The sequence below is a fragment of the Leopardus geoffroyi genome, chromosome C3 (genome assembly GCF_018350155.1).
Source record: "Leopardus geoffroyi isolate Oge1 chromosome C3, O.geoffroyi_Oge1_pat1.0, whole genome shotgun sequence".
Lineage (NCBI taxonomy): Eukaryota > Metazoa > Chordata > Mammalia > Carnivora > Felidae > Leopardus > Leopardus geoffroyi.
Window position 1 is genome coordinate 1807866 of NC_059338.1, and position 17380 is coordinate 1825245.

The 17380-nt window shown below is 61.3% G+C and overlaps 1 protein-coding gene across 18 annotated transcripts in view; it reads right to left on the minus strand.

Moving 5' to 3' along the window:
• The window catches only part of ARHGEF2 (Rho/Rac guanine nucleotide exchange factor 2), a 39916-nt gene that overhangs the window by 2543 nt on the left and 19993 nt on the right, over nucleotides 1-17380 (minus strand). For 9 of the 18 annotated variants that reach the window (XM_045454410.1, XM_045454409.1, XM_045454420.1 and 6 more), the window contains 19 exons: nucleotides 15649-15793; nucleotides 13526-13593; nucleotides 13146-13209; nucleotides 12547-12676; nucleotides 12221-12330; nucleotides 11960-12106; nucleotides 9487-9737; nucleotides 9208-9333; nucleotides 8691-8808; nucleotides 8254-8502; nucleotides 6163-6239; nucleotides 5447-5616; nucleotides 3783-3850; nucleotides 1630-1827; nucleotides 1219-1338; nucleotides 1053-1120; nucleotides 879-914; nucleotides 621-671; nucleotides 34-477 (listed from right to left, as the gene is read on the minus strand). In XM_045454410.1, coding sequence (XP_045310366.1) covers nucleotides 34-477; nucleotides 621-671; nucleotides 879-914; nucleotides 1053-1120; nucleotides 1219-1338; nucleotides 1630-1827; nucleotides 3783-3850; nucleotides 5447-5616; nucleotides 6163-6239; nucleotides 8254-8502; nucleotides 8691-8808; nucleotides 9208-9333; nucleotides 9487-9737; nucleotides 11960-12106; nucleotides 12221-12330; nucleotides 12547-12676; nucleotides 13146-13209; nucleotides 13526-13593; nucleotides 15649-15793 — 2640 coding nt within the window. Of the gene's footprint in view, nucleotides 1-33; nucleotides 478-620; nucleotides 672-878; nucleotides 915-1052; nucleotides 1121-1218; nucleotides 1339-1629; nucleotides 1828-3782; nucleotides 3851-5446; nucleotides 5617-6162; nucleotides 6240-8253; nucleotides 8503-8690; nucleotides 8809-9207; nucleotides 9334-9486; nucleotides 9738-11959; nucleotides 12107-12220; nucleotides 12331-12546; nucleotides 12677-13145; nucleotides 13210-13525; nucleotides 13594-15648; nucleotides 15794-15994; nucleotides 16544-17380 lie in introns of those variants that run through there. The other 9 variants (XM_045454423.1, XM_045454427.1, XM_045454422.1 and 6 more) reach the window with 6 other exon arrangements.

Here is a 17380-nt window from a genome sequence, read left to right on the forward strand (position 1 = left end):
CTCGAGTCCCCGGTTGGCTCAGGGCCTCCTTACCTGCGGGGGCGTGAAACTCAGGTAGAGGGCGTCTCCGGCCGGGAGGCTGCGGCGCCGAGGGTCCAGGGGCCTGCGGGCCCAGGGGGCCTCGGCCGGAGGGGGCTCGGTATGGCCCAAGGCGGCCAGCTGCCTGCGCGCCTCCTCGGCCTCGCGCTCCAGCAGGGCCCGGGCCTGCTCGCTCTCGCGGAGCCGGGCCTCCAGGCTGCCCGCCTCGGTGGCGCGCTCCTCGCCCAGCCGCCGGCAGCGCCGCAGCTCCTCCTGCAGCAGCGCGTGCTGACGCTGCAGCAGGGCCAGCTCGGTGGCCTGCTTGTCGGGGGCCGCGGGGGCCGGCCCGCTGCGGCCGAGCTCCCCGTCGCGGGAGTTGGCTCGGGTCAGCTTCTCCCGCCGCTCGGGGCCCTCGGGGAAGCGGGCTTCCATCAGGGTGTCCTGCTGGGCCACAGCCGCCTGGGGGCGCACGGGGACAGTCAGGTGTAGGGGAACCCGGTGGGGGGTGGTGGGGGGGGGGGAAGGGGAGCGTGCCTAGGCCAGGTTGACGGGCCCCCACCCCTGCCCCACCCCGCCTCTGGCTCCTCCCCGCCCCCACCGACCTGGAGACCGTGCAGAAGTCCATAGAGATTGACCAATCGCTGTAACGCTTCCTGAGGACAGAGGAGAGGGTGGGGACAGGGCCCAAGGTTCAGGGTGGGAGAGCTGCCCAGAAGGCGACTAAATGTGGGTTTGGGGACAGTCAACCTTTGGACACTTTCCGATGTAGCCTCTCCCCGACACCACTCTGAGCTGGGCTCCAATTTCTCAGACACCACACCCTCCCTCCAGTCCGCCATACCTCCTCACATCCCTCTCACCTCCTGGGGAGCCCTCAGCTGATTTCCGTTCCGATCCTGCAGAGACAGGCAAGGATGGGCACTCATAGGCACCAGGTCCCTGGAGCGTGTCCCTGACAGCTCTGTGTCAGGGGCCGACAGCCCGGCCGCCCCCTTCCCCACCTCTGCCAGTTCCGGCACCTCCTGCGGACCCACCTTCTGGCTGGAGTCGGAGTCAGCTCTGCAGAGTTCAATCGAGCCATTGAAGGTTCTGGCCTCACCATCTGCAAAGATGGAAAAGGACAGGCTGAGCTCCGACTTCAGGGCCCTGCAGTTTGGCCCCTCCAACCCCCGCCCCACCGCAGCCCCAGCCCGCACTCACTGGCGGTGACCCCAGGACTCGTGCTCCCGCCGCTGTCCGGGTCCACGGGCAAGGCTGGTTCCCGGGGCGTGAGGAGCAGCTCCACGCCGGGCCCCACCAGGAGGTCCTTCAGGCCCTCCACTACAGGGAAGGGAGGACGTGAAGACAGGAGCCGTGGAACCTTTGGTAGGGGCGGGGCGGGGGGGGGGGTAGTGGTGGGGGGCACCCTCCTCCCACGGCACCGGCAACGTTCAGGCATCTGGGGGAGCCCCCTGCACAGGTGGGCTCCATCATACCACCACCCACGAGGCAGAGGTTACTTCAGCAAGGACCAGGCCTCCTTCCCGCACCGGGCACCAGCGGGCACTCCCATGGGGCTTCCCCTTGTCTGTGCGCCCACGCTCTGTGAGGTCACGTGGGGGGGCCCCTCACCCTCACGGATGGCATCCTGCAGCAGCCGCTCCCCGCGAGGGCACTCCAGGGACTCGGAGCGGAAAAGGCCCCTGGGCAGGGTGGGCAGGGTCACCCCGCCACCATCATCTTCCACCTGGAAATGGGTCATCTCGGCGAACAGCCCAACCTTCTCTTGTAGCAGCTCTACCAGCGCCCGGTCTTTCTGTCGCAGCTCCGCTGTGGACGAGGGACGGGTGAGCACGCGGAGGCCTGGGAGCCAGCAGCGGAAAGGCTGCCCGAGGGCTCAGAGGCCAGGCCTGGGCTCAGTGGTAGGACTTGATGCTGAATTTTTGGCATTTATGCAAAAAACAAAAAAACACAACACTTCTTCAGGGAAAAGTAATACATTCACTTATTGTTTTCTAAAGTAGGCTCCATGCAGCGCCTGCGTGGCTCAGTCAGTTACGTGTCCGACTTCAGCTCATGATCTCGCAATCCATGAGTTCAAGCCCTGCATCAGGCTCTGTGCCAACAGCTCGGAGCCTGGCACCTGCTTCAGATTCTGTGTCTCCCTCTCTCTCTGCCCCTCCCCCACTAGCACTCTCTCTCTCTCTCTCTCTCTCTCAAAAATAAACATTAAAAAAAAAAAAATTTAAAGTAGGCTCCATGCCCAACGTGGGGCTCGAACTCATGACCCTACTCACGACCCGGAGATCAAGAGGTGCAGGCTCTACCAACTGAGACAGCCCGGAGCCCCTGCACTTCTGCTTTAAAAACAAAACTGAGACGACCTGTGGCAGGGACTGCAGGTGTCCCCAGGCTTCATCCTCCCATCTTCCTATAACTGGAGAATGTATACACATTTCATCTGGGCACATGGCTGCCAGTTAGACTACACCCGGCAGCCTAACTGCCACGGACTGAATTCTGGCCAGCGGACAGACTGTCTCTCCGGATCAGCCCTTCCAAGAAAGGAGTAACAGAGGTGCCTGGTGCCTGCGTGGCTCAGTCGGTTACGCATCCAACTCTGGCTCAGGTCATGACCTCGCAGTTCAGGAGTTCCAGCCCCGTGTTGGGCTCTGTGCTCTCAGCGCAGAGCCAGCTTTGGATCATCCGTATCCCTCTCTCTCTGCTCCTCCCCCTCCCATCCCCCTCCCTCAAAAATAAATTATCAAAAATAAACTAACATTGAAAAATAAAATAGAGGCGCCTGGGCGGCTCAGTCGGTTAAGCATCTCTTGGTTTCAGCTCAGGTCATGATCTCACGATCTCATGAGTTCGAGCCCTGTGTCAGGCTCTGCGCTGACAGCGTGGAGCCTGCTTGGGATTTTCTCTCTGCCCCTCCCCCACTCGTGCTTGAACTCACGCTCTCAAAAATAAATAAATAAACTTTTTTTTTTTTTTTTTTTTTAATCTTAAAACAGAAACCTCTCCCCGTTCCTTTCCACCTCCCTGCTAGCTGGGATGTACATGTACCAGCGGGAGCTGGAGTAGCCACTTTGGACAGGGAGACAAGGGATCGCTGGGTAAAGACAGACAGCACAGCTGTACTGACTACCCGGCACTTCCCACCTCTGGACCGGAGAGAAATCACCTTCTACCTTGTTTAGGAAACTGATTTTTGGGGGTGCCTGGGTGGCACAGTCGGTTAAGCATCCGACTTCAGCCAGGTCACGATCTCGCGGTCCGTGAGTTCGAGCCCCGCGTCGGGCTCTGGGCTGATGGCTCAGAGCCTGGAGCCTGTTTCCGATTCTGTGTCTCCCTCTCTCTCTGCCCCTCCCCCGTTCATGCTCTGTCTCTCTCTGTCCCCAAAAATAAATAAACGTTGAAAAAAAAAAAAAAAAAAAGGAAACTGATTTTTGTCGGTCTTTTTGTAGAACAGTTCACAGTCTAACCGATAAAAGTAAAACACGTAACTTAATGTCTCAACCCTGGTCGTCCTGGTTCCCCTTCATTCTGAGGGTACTAGGTGCACACACGGGGCACGCGACGCACTCCTTTCCCCATCATTTTTACACCCGTGGTGGCAGACGCTTGGCGTGGTTTTAAACCTTGCCCTCTTACCTAACGAGACAGTCTGGTTACGGATCTACCTCAGCCCTCAAGAGCCACGTCCCTTTTTAAATAGTTCCATAGTATTCCATCGTGTGGATGTATGGTAATTACTTAACGAGCTCTGTGGATGGACTTACTCTTGATTCGACGTAGGTAGGCCTCATCCTCTGTCTCAATCAGTGGGAAGTCCTCTCTGGATGGGCATCTAGAGGGGTAACAGGTCGGGTGGGGTTGAGGGATCAGGAATCGGCCGCCTTTCCATGCTCTCTGCTTCTCCGGTAAGAGTCACCAGCCCCAGGCCCTGGCTTTAGTCACTCCTGACCCCCTGCTTTCCTTCACACCCATCATCTGTCTGTACTGGTGTGTGTGTTACCTCTCCACAGGCCACCTGCAGGGGAGCGCCATGAGCACGGGCAAACACAGGCTTTGGCGTTAAGCAAACTGGGGCCAGAGCCTGGTCCCACTATTTACCAGGTGGTAATCTCTCTGTTTCTCCTCTGAAAAATGGGTATATCTTCTTCACAGGTTTTTTGATAGAATTAAATGAGATAACGTAACAGTGCTTTGAACAAGGCAAAAGCTCAATAAATCGATTACAAAAAGTAACATTAATTCTAATTTTCACAACTACAAATACGAAAGCTGTTAATAAAGAGGCCTCCAGGGATCTACTGTCAATGGCTCAGGTGGTTTGCACTTTTCCCAGAACAGGCAATGTCCTACTTTTGTACATTTTTGAAAAAATTTGTCCAAAAGTCTAAATTGCCGAAGTAAACAAATGGTTATATATTACAAAGTAAAGAAAATCCGGTTCTAAAAGCAAAAAAATTTACAAATATCCTTATTGGGTTTCTCTTTTGGCATCATCTTCAAGGATCCATTCTGAAACTTTACATGCGTTTTGTTTTTTGTCATCATAAAAGACACAGCACTGCTGAGGACATCAACTCTAACGTGTGTCTAATGGAAGCTGGAGGTTGGCTGAGGTAGCACACTGAGCAATTTCCTTCTTGCCTCGCCCGTACGAGGTGCGTGCATGAGACTTACTCCTCTTACCTCCAGGATCAATGGTTTCATTCCCTTTTTCATTCAGTTTTAGAAAATAAAAATAAAATGCAATCCAATCCAAGTAACGGTTCACTGCCTACAGACCAAGGTGTTCATGCAGCTTAAACTGTACTGTGGGCCGTCAGACAGGCCACCATAGGGTTAGGGATTAGGGTTAAGGGTGAGGGGCTAGGGGGTTGCGGTTAGCGGTTAGGGTTTGGGGTTAGGGTTAGAATTAGGGGTTAGGCATTGGGGTTGCGGTTAGGGGTTAGGGTTCGGGGTTAGTGACTGGGGTAGGGGTTAGGAGTTAGGGTTAGGGGTTAGTGGTTGGGGTAGGGGTCAGGGGTTAGGGCTAGGGGCTGGGGGTTGGGGTATGGTCAGGGTTAGAGTTAGGGGATGGGGGTTGGGGTAGGGTCCGCTCATCATTGGGGTTTAGGGTCTGGGTCCAGTTTAGGGTCAGGGGTTAGTGTCCAGGGTCAGGGCTCAGGGGTTAGGGGTCAGGGTTAAGTCACAGCTTCCGCTCCAAGTGGTGCTTTGTCAGCTCCCGTTGCTGCAAGGTGTTCCGGGTTGTCTTAACAGAAAATACGACTGTACAGGATACGTGAACACCGGTGACCATCCCGGCTTTGGGCCGTCGTGTTTCTCCCCCAGCCTGTGCCTCCACCTCTCAACCCCGGGTTCTTTCCCCCAGGGAGGGCGCGCTGTGGCCCAGGCCCCTCGGCTGCAGGTTTCCCGCGGACGTGCACACACTCACACGCGGACGCTCTGCTGAATGACTCGGATCCAGGTGCTGCGGTCATCCCGGGATGCTGTGTGGACCTCATACATCTCAGGGGGTGCCGCGCTGATCAGAAACATCCCTTTCTCCTGGTTGGCGATGTCCCGTACAATCAGATTCTGCAGCGATACCACCGAGGGCTTGTCCTGCCGGTCAGAAAGGGGGAAATAAGGGTCTCTCGGTCTTCAATCTTTCTGGAATACCAAAGGATTGCGGGGCCAGCCTGCAATACAGGGCACAAAGCTGTGGTGCAGCCAGAGGGGACTTTAGGAGCGCACATGACCTCTGACAAGTTAATTAATGTTTATTGGGGGCCCGGATGGCTCAGTCAGAAGAGTGAGTTACTCTTGATCTCAGGGTTGTGGGTCCACGCCCTGCCCATGCTGGGTGTAGAGATTACTAATAAATAAATCAACTTAAGAGAAAAAACACGTAAAAAACACCTTAAAGGCTTACTTTCCCCATCTGCAACAAGGGGATTAATAATGGACCTCTTGACAGTGTAAAAGTGCCTGCACGCAGTGACCATACATGTTAGCTGTTTTTATGCCTTATGAGATATTACAATAATGGTTACAGTAAGAGCCATTTGACTCCGGAAGATTCTAGGGTTCTTTCCGGGTCGCATAGAAAAGGAAGAAGAACCCATAGCACTAGTCTGTGCTGAGAAAGGGGAAGGAGGAAGTTCTCACCAGGGCAGGGAAGATGTACTTCTGGTCCTTCTCCTGGAGGAACACCAGTACGTCTGTCATCAGCAGCATTAGCACATCTGGGCAGAGGGAGAGGGGGGAGAACAGCCAGCATCAGAGGCAGGGGAGAGGTGGGAGAGCAGCCAGCCTCAGAGGCCTGGGCGGCCGCTTGCCTCTTTCTCAGGAACCAGGCCCAACGTGTCCACTCAGGGCTCCTGCCTCTCTTCCTTCCGGTTGCTTCCTCTTACCTTTGCGGCCTCCCACCCGCCCATTCTTACACCTCAGAAATGCCAGGGGAGGGGCGCCTGGGTGGTTCAGTCAGTTAAGCATCTGACTTCGGCTCAGGTCATGATCTCGCGGTTCAGGAGTTCAAGCCCCGCATCGGGCTCTGCGCTGACAGCTCAGAGCCAGGAGCCTGCTTCGGATTCTGTGTCTCCTTCTCTCTCTGCCCCTCCCCTGCTCATGCTCTGTCTCTCTCTGTCTTGCAAAAATAAATAAAATGTTAAAAAAAAAAAAAAGAAAAAAGAAACGCCAGGGGAGAAGAGGCACGTGCCACCGGATCAAACAGCCTCCCGGCTAGAGAAGACTACAGGGGGTCACCAGTGCCTCTGAAGGAAACTGATGCTGGTTTCTTAACCCAGGAATGACAGACCCCAGGATGTCTGCTGCTGGTCTTTAAGGGGTTCTGCAAACCTTCTGAAGTCGCAGAAGCAATTTTACATGTTAATACAACACAGATTTGTATTTTCTGGGTGAGAGAGTCCAGAGTTTTGGGGGAGGGCAAAAAGCATCCCCAGAGCAGGACGGGCCACCCCTTTTCAGCCTTTAAATTCCATGCCTTGGGGCACCTGGGTGGCTCAGTCGGTCGAGTGTCTGACTCTTGATGTCGGCTCAGGTCATGATCTCGCTACTCGTGAGTTCGAGACCCGCGCATCTGGTTCCATACTGTCAGTGCGGAGCCTGCCTGGGATTCTCTCTCTCTCTGCCCCTTCCCTGCTCTCTCTCTCTCAAAACAAATAAAAGTTAAAAAAATACATACATTTAAATTCTATGCCTAGCAACCGACATAAGGGTTTTAGGCTATCTGACCTCAAATCCCCCTGCCTGGCACATTCCCAGTGCTCGAGGGGCAGGGCGCAGGAGGACGTCACATCCACCTCTCCCACGGCTGAATAATCCCATCTCCCTCCACCCCAGAGGCCTCCTTCTTCGTCCTTCTCTGCCCCACCTTCCAGCCACTCAGATCCTGAGTCCTAGACTTTAGCAATGACGGGGAAACAAAAGGTCAAGTCCCCAGAACTCAGATGTCACGGTCAAAAAAACACACGCTCACCCTTTGCCCTTGGAGATCTTACTAAACTGTGGGCACACAGAGGGGAGGGCTTTTGCTAAATGCTTCAGAAATAAAGCTCTCCAGCCTTGCTATTTTTAACCCCCACGGTTTATATTCTTAGCTGCTGCGTGGGAGGGATGGAAAAGAGGGAAAGGGATGAAGACAGGCGCGGTAGGCACAGCAGTCCCCCAGCCTGTGCGGTGGGGACTTCATGACATGAGACACAGACTCAGGCCCAGGGAGCAGGTTCCCTCATTCCTCACCCCCAAAGCCGAGGCCTGCTACTCTCTCTGCCTTGCTTGAGGTAGGAAAGGCTTGGCCTGTGCGGTCTGGGAAGAGAGGCTGAGAAGGCACCCCCCCCCCATCCCCTCTCTCTTGTGTCTTCCCCCGCCCGCCTGTCCCTCACTGGGCTCTGCTCCCTGCTCTGTGCCTTCCCTGTCTGTGCTCCCAAAGCCCCCGCCCATTCTGCAGCCCCACCAGCTGCCCCTGGTCCTAGAGTCGCTCCGTCTTTCTCATCAAGACTGCTGGCTCTCTGGGCACGCAAGGACCAAAGAAAGGGGTAAATCCTGACCAGGAAGCCCCTGTGTGGTCCGTGAAGTTAAATACAGAACTCGGACTTTGGCTGCAATAGAGACCACATTTTCCCTCCCACGGGGCCCCCCAGACGTAGGGCTGCAGAGAGAGATCCTAGGGGCTGGATGCTTCTCTCTCTATACATCTGGCTCCAGGCTCTTGCCTGGCCTGCCGCGCTGACCACTGACCTTTGAAGCGGCCCGTCGCCGTCTTCCAGAGCAAGCAACCATCATGGATGAGCCTGCGCCTCAGAAGCTCCTCTCGGCCAAACGGGCCCTTGCCAGGCACGGGGGTCTGGGCCCGGGGGTCCATACGGTGGTAGATCTCCTGTAGGCGGGCTCCCTTCTCCAGCTCGTGCACGTCCTGGTCCACATTGGATAGCAGCTCCTTCACCAGCCCCAGTGCTGTGCTCAGGTCCTGGCGCTCCTCCTCAGTCCCTGGTGCCCAGGGTTGGCATGAGGGACGGCCAGTCCGCTTCAGTCCGGCCCCAGGTCCCACGGTGTCCTGACCCCGTCTTCGGACGTTGCCAGGGGCTCTGCATCTGATCCCGCCCTTTCCCTGGTCACGGAGCCTTTTCTCACCCGACAGACTCCCCACACGCCCCTCCCCGGGCCCACTCCCTCACCGTGGGAGTGCTGGAGGATCCGATTGATGAGCACCGGGTACTTGGTGATGCGCTGGGTCACCAGCAGGACGCACTCCTGCACGCCATGCCGCTTCAGCACGGCCGAACGCGTCACCTTCTACAAGGGCACGGGCAGAGCTCAGGGCCGGAGCGGGGAGAAGGGGAGAAAGAACACTGGATTTGGAGCCTGAGCTGTGGTGCGGGCCCTAACTGGGCCGTTTCCCTCCGCTGGCTTAGGGGGCTGCACCTGGAAAACGGGGACCACACGCCACGGATTTCCTACAAGGACCAACCAAAGCAGCGGAAAGCACTTGCTCTAGGGGAGCCCGGCCGGCTCAGTCAGTGGGGCGTGTGACTCCTGACCTCGGGGCCGTGAGTTTGAGCCCCACGTTGGGCATTCGCTCTACCACCATGAGGGCTTATGGTGGACAGGCTCCACGGGGCTGGGAAAGCACACGATGCCCCCCGGGAAAGGGCCTGCAGGCCCTGCACGCAGGTCCTGGAGAGGTCTGCTCACCCGAATGAACTGCTGGAAGCGTTTGTCCCGAGCATACAGCTCCTTATAGAGCTTTAAGGCCTTGGTGTGGCGGCTGCAGAACTCGGAGTAGGTCTTCCGCATCTGCTCTGCGCTGGCACCTGAGAACTGGAGGGCGGGGCTGGGTCAGCAATGAGCCCCGCCCCCCGGACGTAAGCCCCGCCCCGGACGCCCGCGGGCCTCTCCAGCTCTCCTGGCTCCACCCCCCCAGAATCTGAGCGTCCGATCACACCTCTGCGTATGGGCCCCGCCCCTTCTCACCTGGCTGATGAGCAGGTCCCCCAGGCGGTGGATGACGAAGTTCCTGGTGCTGCCGGGGCACAGGGCTTGGCGCCGACGCTCCAACAGCTGGCCCAGGAAGCGTGTGTGGATGTCACTGAGCTCGTCCACGCAAGGGAACAGGCCCTGGACCACTCCGGGCTCCAGCTGCAGCTCTTCCAGCATCCCCGTGCGGAAGAGGCGCGTCATGATCTTCAGCGTCCGCACGTGGTGCAGCTCCGTCTGGATGAGCTCTGTGGGGACACAGGTCATGTGGACTCTACCTTAGCGTGGCTACAGGTGATACGGCCTAGGCTGGGGGCCTCTGGGCTCATGTGAGGTTTTTAAGGTCTCTTCCAGGTTGCCATTCTGCACCGTTATGGACTCAGGATTTTCTAATCATCTTGTGGCTTTCTGCTTTGCTACCTCAAGCTGTAAGCTGCTGGAGGCCAAGAAGCACGTGCCCTGTCACGTCCAGGTTTCCCACAGCCCCCAGTGTGATGCCCCGCGCGGAAGAGGCAGGGACTCAAGGTGGAGAAGGATGGGGTAAAGACAGGACCTGGGACGCCAATAGCCCAAGAGGTGGAGGCATAACGGCAACTTGTGGGCTGGAGGCCAAGGTCTGGGGGGCTGGTGGGCTAGCAGGGTTGGGGGGGCTGGCAGGGTCTGGGGGGGGGGCAGTGGGCTAGCAGGGTCGGGGGGACTGGCAGGGTCTGGGGGTGGCTGGCAGGGTCTGGGGGGGTGGTGGGCTAGCAGGGCTGGAGGGGGGCTGGCAGAGTCTGGGGTGGCTGGCAGGGTCTGGGGGGGCAGTGGGCTAGCAGGGTCAGGGGGCTGGCAGGGCCTGGGGGTGGCTGGCAGGGTCGGGGGGCTGGCAGGGTCTGGGGGGGCTAGCAGGGTCTGGGGGTGGCTGGCAGGGTCTGGGGGTGGCTGGCAGGGTCGGGGGGCTGGCAGGGTCTGGGGGGGCTAGCAGGGTCAGGAGGCTGGCAGGGTCTGGGGGGCTGGCAGGGTCTGGGGTGGCTGGCAGGGTCTGGGGGGGCAGTGGGCTAGCAGGGTCTGGGGGGGCTAGCAGGGTCAGGGGGCTGGCAGGGTCAGGGGGCTGGCAGGGTCTGGGGGGCTGGCAGGGTCTGGGGGTGGCTGGCAGGGTCGGGGGCTGGCAGGGTCTGGGGTGGCTGGCAGGGTCTGGGGGGGCAGTGGGCTAGCAGGGTCTGGGGGGGCTAGCAGGGTCAGGGGGCTGGCAGGGTCAGGGGGCTGGCAGGGTCTGGGGGGCTGGCAGGGTCTGGGGGTGGCTGGCAGGGTCGGGGGCTGGCAGGGTCTGGGGTGGCTGGCAGGGTCTGGGGGGGCAGTGGGCTAGCAGGGTCTGGGGGGGCTAGCAGGGTCAGGGGGCTGGCAGGGTCTGAGGGGGCTGACAGGGTCTGGGGGGGCTATCAGGGTCAGGGGGCTGGCAGGGTCGGGGGGCTGGCAGGGTCTGGGGTGGCTAATAGGGTATGGGGGGCTAGCAGGGTCTGGGGGAGCTGGCAGGGTCTGGGGGTGGCTGGCAGGGTCTGGGGGTGGCTGGCAGGGTCGGGGGGCTGGCAGGGTCTGGGGGGGCTAGCAGGGTCAGGAGGCTGGCAGGGTCTGGGGGGCTGGCAGGGTCTGGGGGTGGCTGGCAGGGTCGGGGGCTGGCAGGGTCTGGGGTGGCTGGCAGGGTCTGGGGGGGCAGTGGGCTAGCAGGGTCTGGGGGGGCTAGCAGGGTCAGGGGGCTGGCAGGGTCAGGGGGCTGGCAGGGTCTGGGGGGCTGGCAGGGTCTGGGGGTGGCTGGCAGGGTCGGGGGCTGGCAGGGTCTGGGGTGGCTGGCAGGGTCTAGGGGGGCAGTGGGCTAGCAGGGTCTGGGGGGGCTAGCAGGGTCAGGGGGCTGGCAGGGTCTGAGGGGGCTGGCAGGGTCTGGGTGGGCTATCAGGGTCAGGGGGCTGGCAGGGTCGGGGGGCTGGCAGGGTCTGGGGTGGCTAATAGGGTATGGGGGGCTAGCAGGGTCTGGGGGAGCTGGCAGGGTCTGGGGGTGGCTGGCAGGGTCTGGGGGTGGCTGGCAGGGTCGAGGGGCTGACAGAGTCTGGGGGTGGCTGGCAGGGTCTGGGGGTGGCTGGCAGGGTCGGGGGTGGCTGGCAGGGTCTGGGGTGGCTGGCAGGGTCTGGGGGGGCAGTGGGCTAACAGGGTCTGGGGGGGCTGGCAGGGTCTGGGGGGGCTAGCAGGGTCGGGGGTGGCTAATAGGGTATGGGGGGCTAGCAGGGTCTGGGGGGGCTGGCAGGGTCTGGGGGGGCTAGCAGGGTCAGGGGACTGGCAGGGTAGGGTGGCTGGCAGGGTCAGGGGGCTGGCAGGGTCTGGGGGTGGCTGGCAGGGTCGAGGGGCTCTCAGGGTCTGGGGGGGGCTGGCAGGGTCAGGGGGCTGGCAGGGGGGAGGACAGATAAGAGGCCCGGTCAAGGTCAAGGAGGAGGAGGCTCACCATAGATGACGTCCTGCTGTTTCATCACCTCCTTCTTCTGCTGCTGCAAGAAGCTGCTGTCCACGGCTAGGCTCCAGGAGTCGGCCGCAAAGTCCCTCTCGTCCGTCTCAAAATCACTCATCAGCTCACTGTAGATCACCTCTGCACCTGGATGCCAGCGGGGCCCGCGACTCAGAGCCTGACGCTCCTCCCCGGGTCCAGGCCCCTGAGACCCTTCCCGCCCGGCCACCCGCAGGCCTCCCGGGCCAAGCGCTCGCTCACCTTCGTCGATGAGGGACTCCACGGACAGGGCCCTGTTCCGCATGTTGAGGGAGTCTGTGGACTGGGACAGGATTCGGCGCAGCCCCAGGGGGGACTCGTCACTGAAGTGTCTGACGGAAGAGGGTCTGTGTCACCTAGACTCGGGCAAGAGAGCCCTCCCCAGGTGGGGAACTGAGGCTGGGGTCTGAGGGGCACTCACCCTGAGTCCTCCTCCTTCCCTGTCATCTACAGTTCTGAACCCAGGGCGGGAAGGGCCCCGCGGGCTTCCTGCTCCCCACTGCCACTCTCTGCCCGCCTGGCTGTCCCCTCCCCAAGCAGAGGCTCACCCAGCGATGTTGGTGGTGGAGACGCTCTTGGCTAAAGACAGGGAGGAGCGGCCGCGGCGAGAGCCGAGCAGAGACTGCCGGAAGCTGTCGGAGGGGTAGATGGCGGAGCTCGGCCGCTCCCGGGGGGCGGCTGGAGGGGAGACCGAGCAGGTGTCAAAGCTGCAGCCTCCCAGGCTCCTCTCCCACCCTCAGCCCTGCCCCCAGTCAAGGAAGGATCACAGTGGTGCCAGCTTACACGTGTGCAGTAACATCTGTCTTGTCTCATTTCTTCCCCCAAACAAGCCTATGAGCAAACTGAAGCTCAGAAAGGTTAACAGACTTGTCCAGGGCGACTCGGTTGGTGGCCAAGTGGGGACTCAGACTCTGGTGTTTCTGACTAAGCACCTGCTCCTCTGTTACACCAGAGCCGTCCGAACCGGCTCGTGACAGCTGCCTCCGACACCCCCAGGGCAGCGTCCATGCTCGAGAGACCAGCCAACCCGGGGCCCTCACCCCCATCTCAATTCTGCCCCGACAGCCCCAGCATCCACTTCCAATCAAGGGGGCAGCAGAGCCGGGGTACTCTGGGGAGGGGCCGCCTGCGTGCCCTCACGACTCACTCTTACTGCGCAGTGAAACAGACTGGAGGGCAGTGCTGTTCTTTAGTAAGGCAGCTTTCTGTTGCTGTGGGACAGAGCAAAAGAGAGACACCGAGGACAGCCGTCACCAAGGGTCACCCCCGCAGGCACGGGCAGGCGCTGGGCAGCTGACCCCTTGGGAGAAGGCCGGCAGCACGGTCAAGGGCACAGGGCGGCTGAGCCCAGCACTAAGGGGCCGTGCCCAGAGCAGGAGGCTGGCCGCACGGGGCCCGAGGCCTGTGGCTCACGGTGTGGACCGCCCCACGGCGAGGAGAGGGGTGGAGGAACACAGGGTAAGGAATGAAGGAAGAGGCACACTCACTACCCTCTCCCCCAGCCCGCTGCCCTCCCGGCCGTCTCACCTTCTGCTTGACCTTGGTGCAGTTGGCGAGGGTGTCTTTACAGCGGTTGTGGATAGTCACATTGCAGGCTGGGGGGGTGGGGTGGGGTAGAGAGGGTGAAGGGAGGGCCGGGTGGTACGGGAGGGGACGCACCCACACGCAGACACCCGTCTCCCCCTGGCCACGCACTCGGAGACTCCCCTCGTCCCCGACCTCTCAGCCACTACCACACCCGTCCCTCCTCTCCCCTCCCCTCCGCCTCCCCCTTCCTTCCAGCAGGAAATCGGGTGAGGGGGCAGAGGGGGCCGCCACAACTAAGCAATCCCGACTCAAAGGTGATCTGAGGGGTGGACCAGAGGGAAGGGGGGGTTATAGCTGCCAGCGCTGAGCTCAAGGAGCACAGGGGTGGTTGAGAGTGGCAGATGGCAGAGGACGCCCACGGGACAGGAGAAGGCACGGAGCAGCTGGGTGGGGGCCAGGGGCAGGGGGGCGGCCAGCGTCCCCGGAGCGCCCAGCATGTGGCCCGCATTTACTTGATCCTAACAACCCTTTGGGGCAGATTCAATTATCCTCATTTTACAGACGAGGAGCCTGCCTCCCGCAGAGGTCAAATCGCCTGCCAGAGGTCAGCCCCCCAGTGGCAGAGCCGGGATTGCAACCCTGGTCGTGTTCTTTCCGCTGAACCACATGTTCACCCACCAACTGTAGCCAGGCCTAAGCACTTCGCAGGCGAGTAGAGCCGGTGCTGGAGCGGGGACAGGCCCTGCCCGGTCCCTCTCCAAAGCCCGTCGGCCCTCCCCGCCGCTCGGCTCTGACTCCCGCCTGCCCCTTCCAGGCCCGGGGCCTGTCCCCCACCCAGGGCAGACCCACAGCCCCCACACTCCAGCTGCTCCTCTCCCATCACCCACCCTGCCATGGGGTAAAAGAGGAGGAAAGGAAAGGAAGAGTGGCCAGGCCTTGGCAGTGAGGCTGTCCCTGTCCCCAACACGCCTCAGCCCTCTGCCCTCTCCCGCTTCCTCCGCCTCGTCCAACACAGGAAACTCTGCCGACTCCTACAGACAATACCCAGCCCCAGGCTCACTTCCACAAATACAAGGCCAGCAGGGTGGGGTGGAGGGGAGGGCGGGAGGGGGCTGGGGCTGCCCCACTCCCCCGGAGCTCCCTTCTTCTACCCCCAGCACCCAGTGTTTCTGGATCAAACCTCCGCTTTCCACCTGCTCTCAAAATAGCACTTGCTGCCTGCCTCCCCGGTTCCCCTGGCAACAAGCTTCCCGATGGGGACCTCTGTCAGGCCTCTGCGGGGTCTAGACTGGGGTTCCCTCCTCGCCCTCCTCACTCTAAGTCGGGGACGGAGGAAGCGGGGAGGCCCAACTGGTTCTTCCAGGGACTCCTGCCCCCATTCCACGGGGGCTGAGAGGCTAGAGCCCCGGTCCTGCCGTGGCAGCAGGTGAAGATCTCAGAGGCGCTGCAGCCAGAGGCCGCTCTGCTATACACTGGGGGGAGCGGGAGCCTTCTGGGCGGGCGCGCAGGCGTGCGGGGAAGGACAGCACCCGCCTTATACCTCCTGCTTGCAGGGCAACCCTCAGATGCGGGCGAAGGTCAGGCGTTCCGACCTCTACCCGCCCCCCCCACACACACACATCCCTGCTCTTCTCCCTCTTTCTATCAGTCACACTAGAAATTTGAGACGGATGGTCCTGATCCTGTCCTCTGCTTCAAACTGCAGAGGCTAAAAAATTTCAGGCTCCACCCAGTCGATAGAAAGGGAGGAGCAAAAAGGGACCCTGACGCCCCGAATGTCCAGTCCTGCCCAGGAAGACCGGCAGGACCAGGTGCAAGGCCCAGCCGGCCACCCGGCTCCCCTCACCGCCCCCCGCCCCCAGGACATTCCTGATCCTTCTCCAAGTAGTCCCCCTAACCCTCAGCAGCTGCTCGGGGAGCCAGGGGACACCCAGCGGACAACAGCTGCAAAGGGAGCCACCGGCCTCCCCTCCCCCGTGCCCCCGGCCACCATCCCTCGCAGGGAGGGAAGGGAAGCACTGGGCCCGGCTGGGACTCCGGGAGAGTGACCCTGTGCATCCGGGGCAGAAAGGACGGAGGGCAAGGCTGGGGTCAGAGCGACATCCAGGGTGCAAACGACTCACTTGGACAGATGAGGGCTTCCTTGGCCGTGATGCTTTTGTTGCAGGCATAGCACATGGTCATGCCCGACACGGAGATGGTGGTGAAGAGGTGCCCGTTGGTGTAGCGGGCGTCCTTGGCTTCCTTCATCTTCTCCTTCTCGCGGGTCTGCGGAAGGGGCGAGAGACGGGAAGTGAGGCCGGGAGACAGCCGGCGCCCAAGGCGTCCAGAGACAGGCGGGTCGAGGGAGCAGAGCCCGCGCGTGGGGCTGCCGGAGACATAGCGCTTCCCACGGGAGGGTCCGCCGCGGGGTCAGCGGCAGCCGCCGTCGGGAGCGACCGGCCTCGACCTCGCCGGCCCCCGGCCTACCTGGCCCCTGCGGCTGGGCTGCCTCCGGTGGCCGCTCATCTCGCCGGCTCCAGCCCCTGCGTCCTCACCGCACCTCCCAGCCCTGCTGCACTCGCCCCCGGGCTGCTGTGCGCTCTCCTGCGAGCAGGGAAGATGCGCAGAGGAGGGAGAGCAGGCGAAGCAGAGGGTGCCAGCTCACCAGCGCGTTCCAATCCATGGGAGTTAGCTGCTCTGATAACCATGACAACGGGTGTCGCGGGCTAGGCAGTCACGGTGGGGGGCAGGAGAGCCCCTTCTCAGATTGGCTGGAGGGCAGAATGCCTCCACCGTCGCCCCCACCCAGAGGTCAGGACCCCACTCGAGGGTCCCCGTGGGAGGCCAGAGCCTGGTCACTCCTCCTCCCTGGGCTCTTTGAGGAAGGAAACTCAGCCCACGGGTCTCCGTCCTTCCGGCAGGAAGCCGGACTTTTATTCCTCATGCTGCCCTCCAAAACCTAGGCCAGTGCCCGCGGCCACTGCCCACTCCCATCCCGAGCCCCTTCTGGCTCCACCCTCCACCCTCCGGCCACGACACCGGTCTTCCGGCTCCGGCAACACGGGGCACAGAGTACCTTCCTTGGGGTCCCGGAGGCTGGCATCCCTGTCCCGGCCTTCCCTCCTCCTGCAGCCCCAGCCTCTGCAGGTCAAGTCTCCTCTCCTCTGCCCCTCAAGTCCCTAAGCTTCCCCAAGAGCCCGAGACGGTGGGAAAATGGGCTGCCTTTCTTCCTGCCTATTCCAGGACCTTCCTCAGTGGTCACCTCAGACCCCTGGAGTCCCTGTACAGAGAGGGTAGCACACAGGACAGGGGCTGGCAAGACCCGCCCCACCCGCCCCCGCCAGATTTCCAAGCTCTCAGGAACCAGAGTGGGGCTCAGATTGCTGAAGCTGAGGGCAGGCGACCTAAAGTGGAGGACACTGCCCAGGGCCTTGGGACAGAGGATGTAAAGCCAGGGGACAGCCCTTGGCCTGGGCCCTCTCGGCCCCTGCACACAGCAGCTGGGAGGCTGGGGGGAACCACACTGCGCTGGTGCGGGGCTGGTGCTCCGGGCTCGGGACAGAAAAGGGAAGTGTGTAGGAGCTGAGTCAACAGCACAGTGGCCACAGCGCCTGAGGCCTCTGGGGTCCAGGGTCCTCCCCTCACCCCCGACTCAGAAGCTCCAGGTCTGTCAGCCAACAAGCACAGCCTGGGGGTCTCAGGGTCTGTTCCCCACTTCCGATCACCCACTTTCCCCCCTCCTCCTCCTCTTCCCATTTCCTCGTCTCCTCCCTCCTCCGGGTCATCTCCCCCCCACCAGCCTTCCCCTTCTCACCCGCTCCCCGCCCCCCCCCCCCCCCCCGCCCCGCCCTGCTCCCAGGCCTGGTTAGGGAA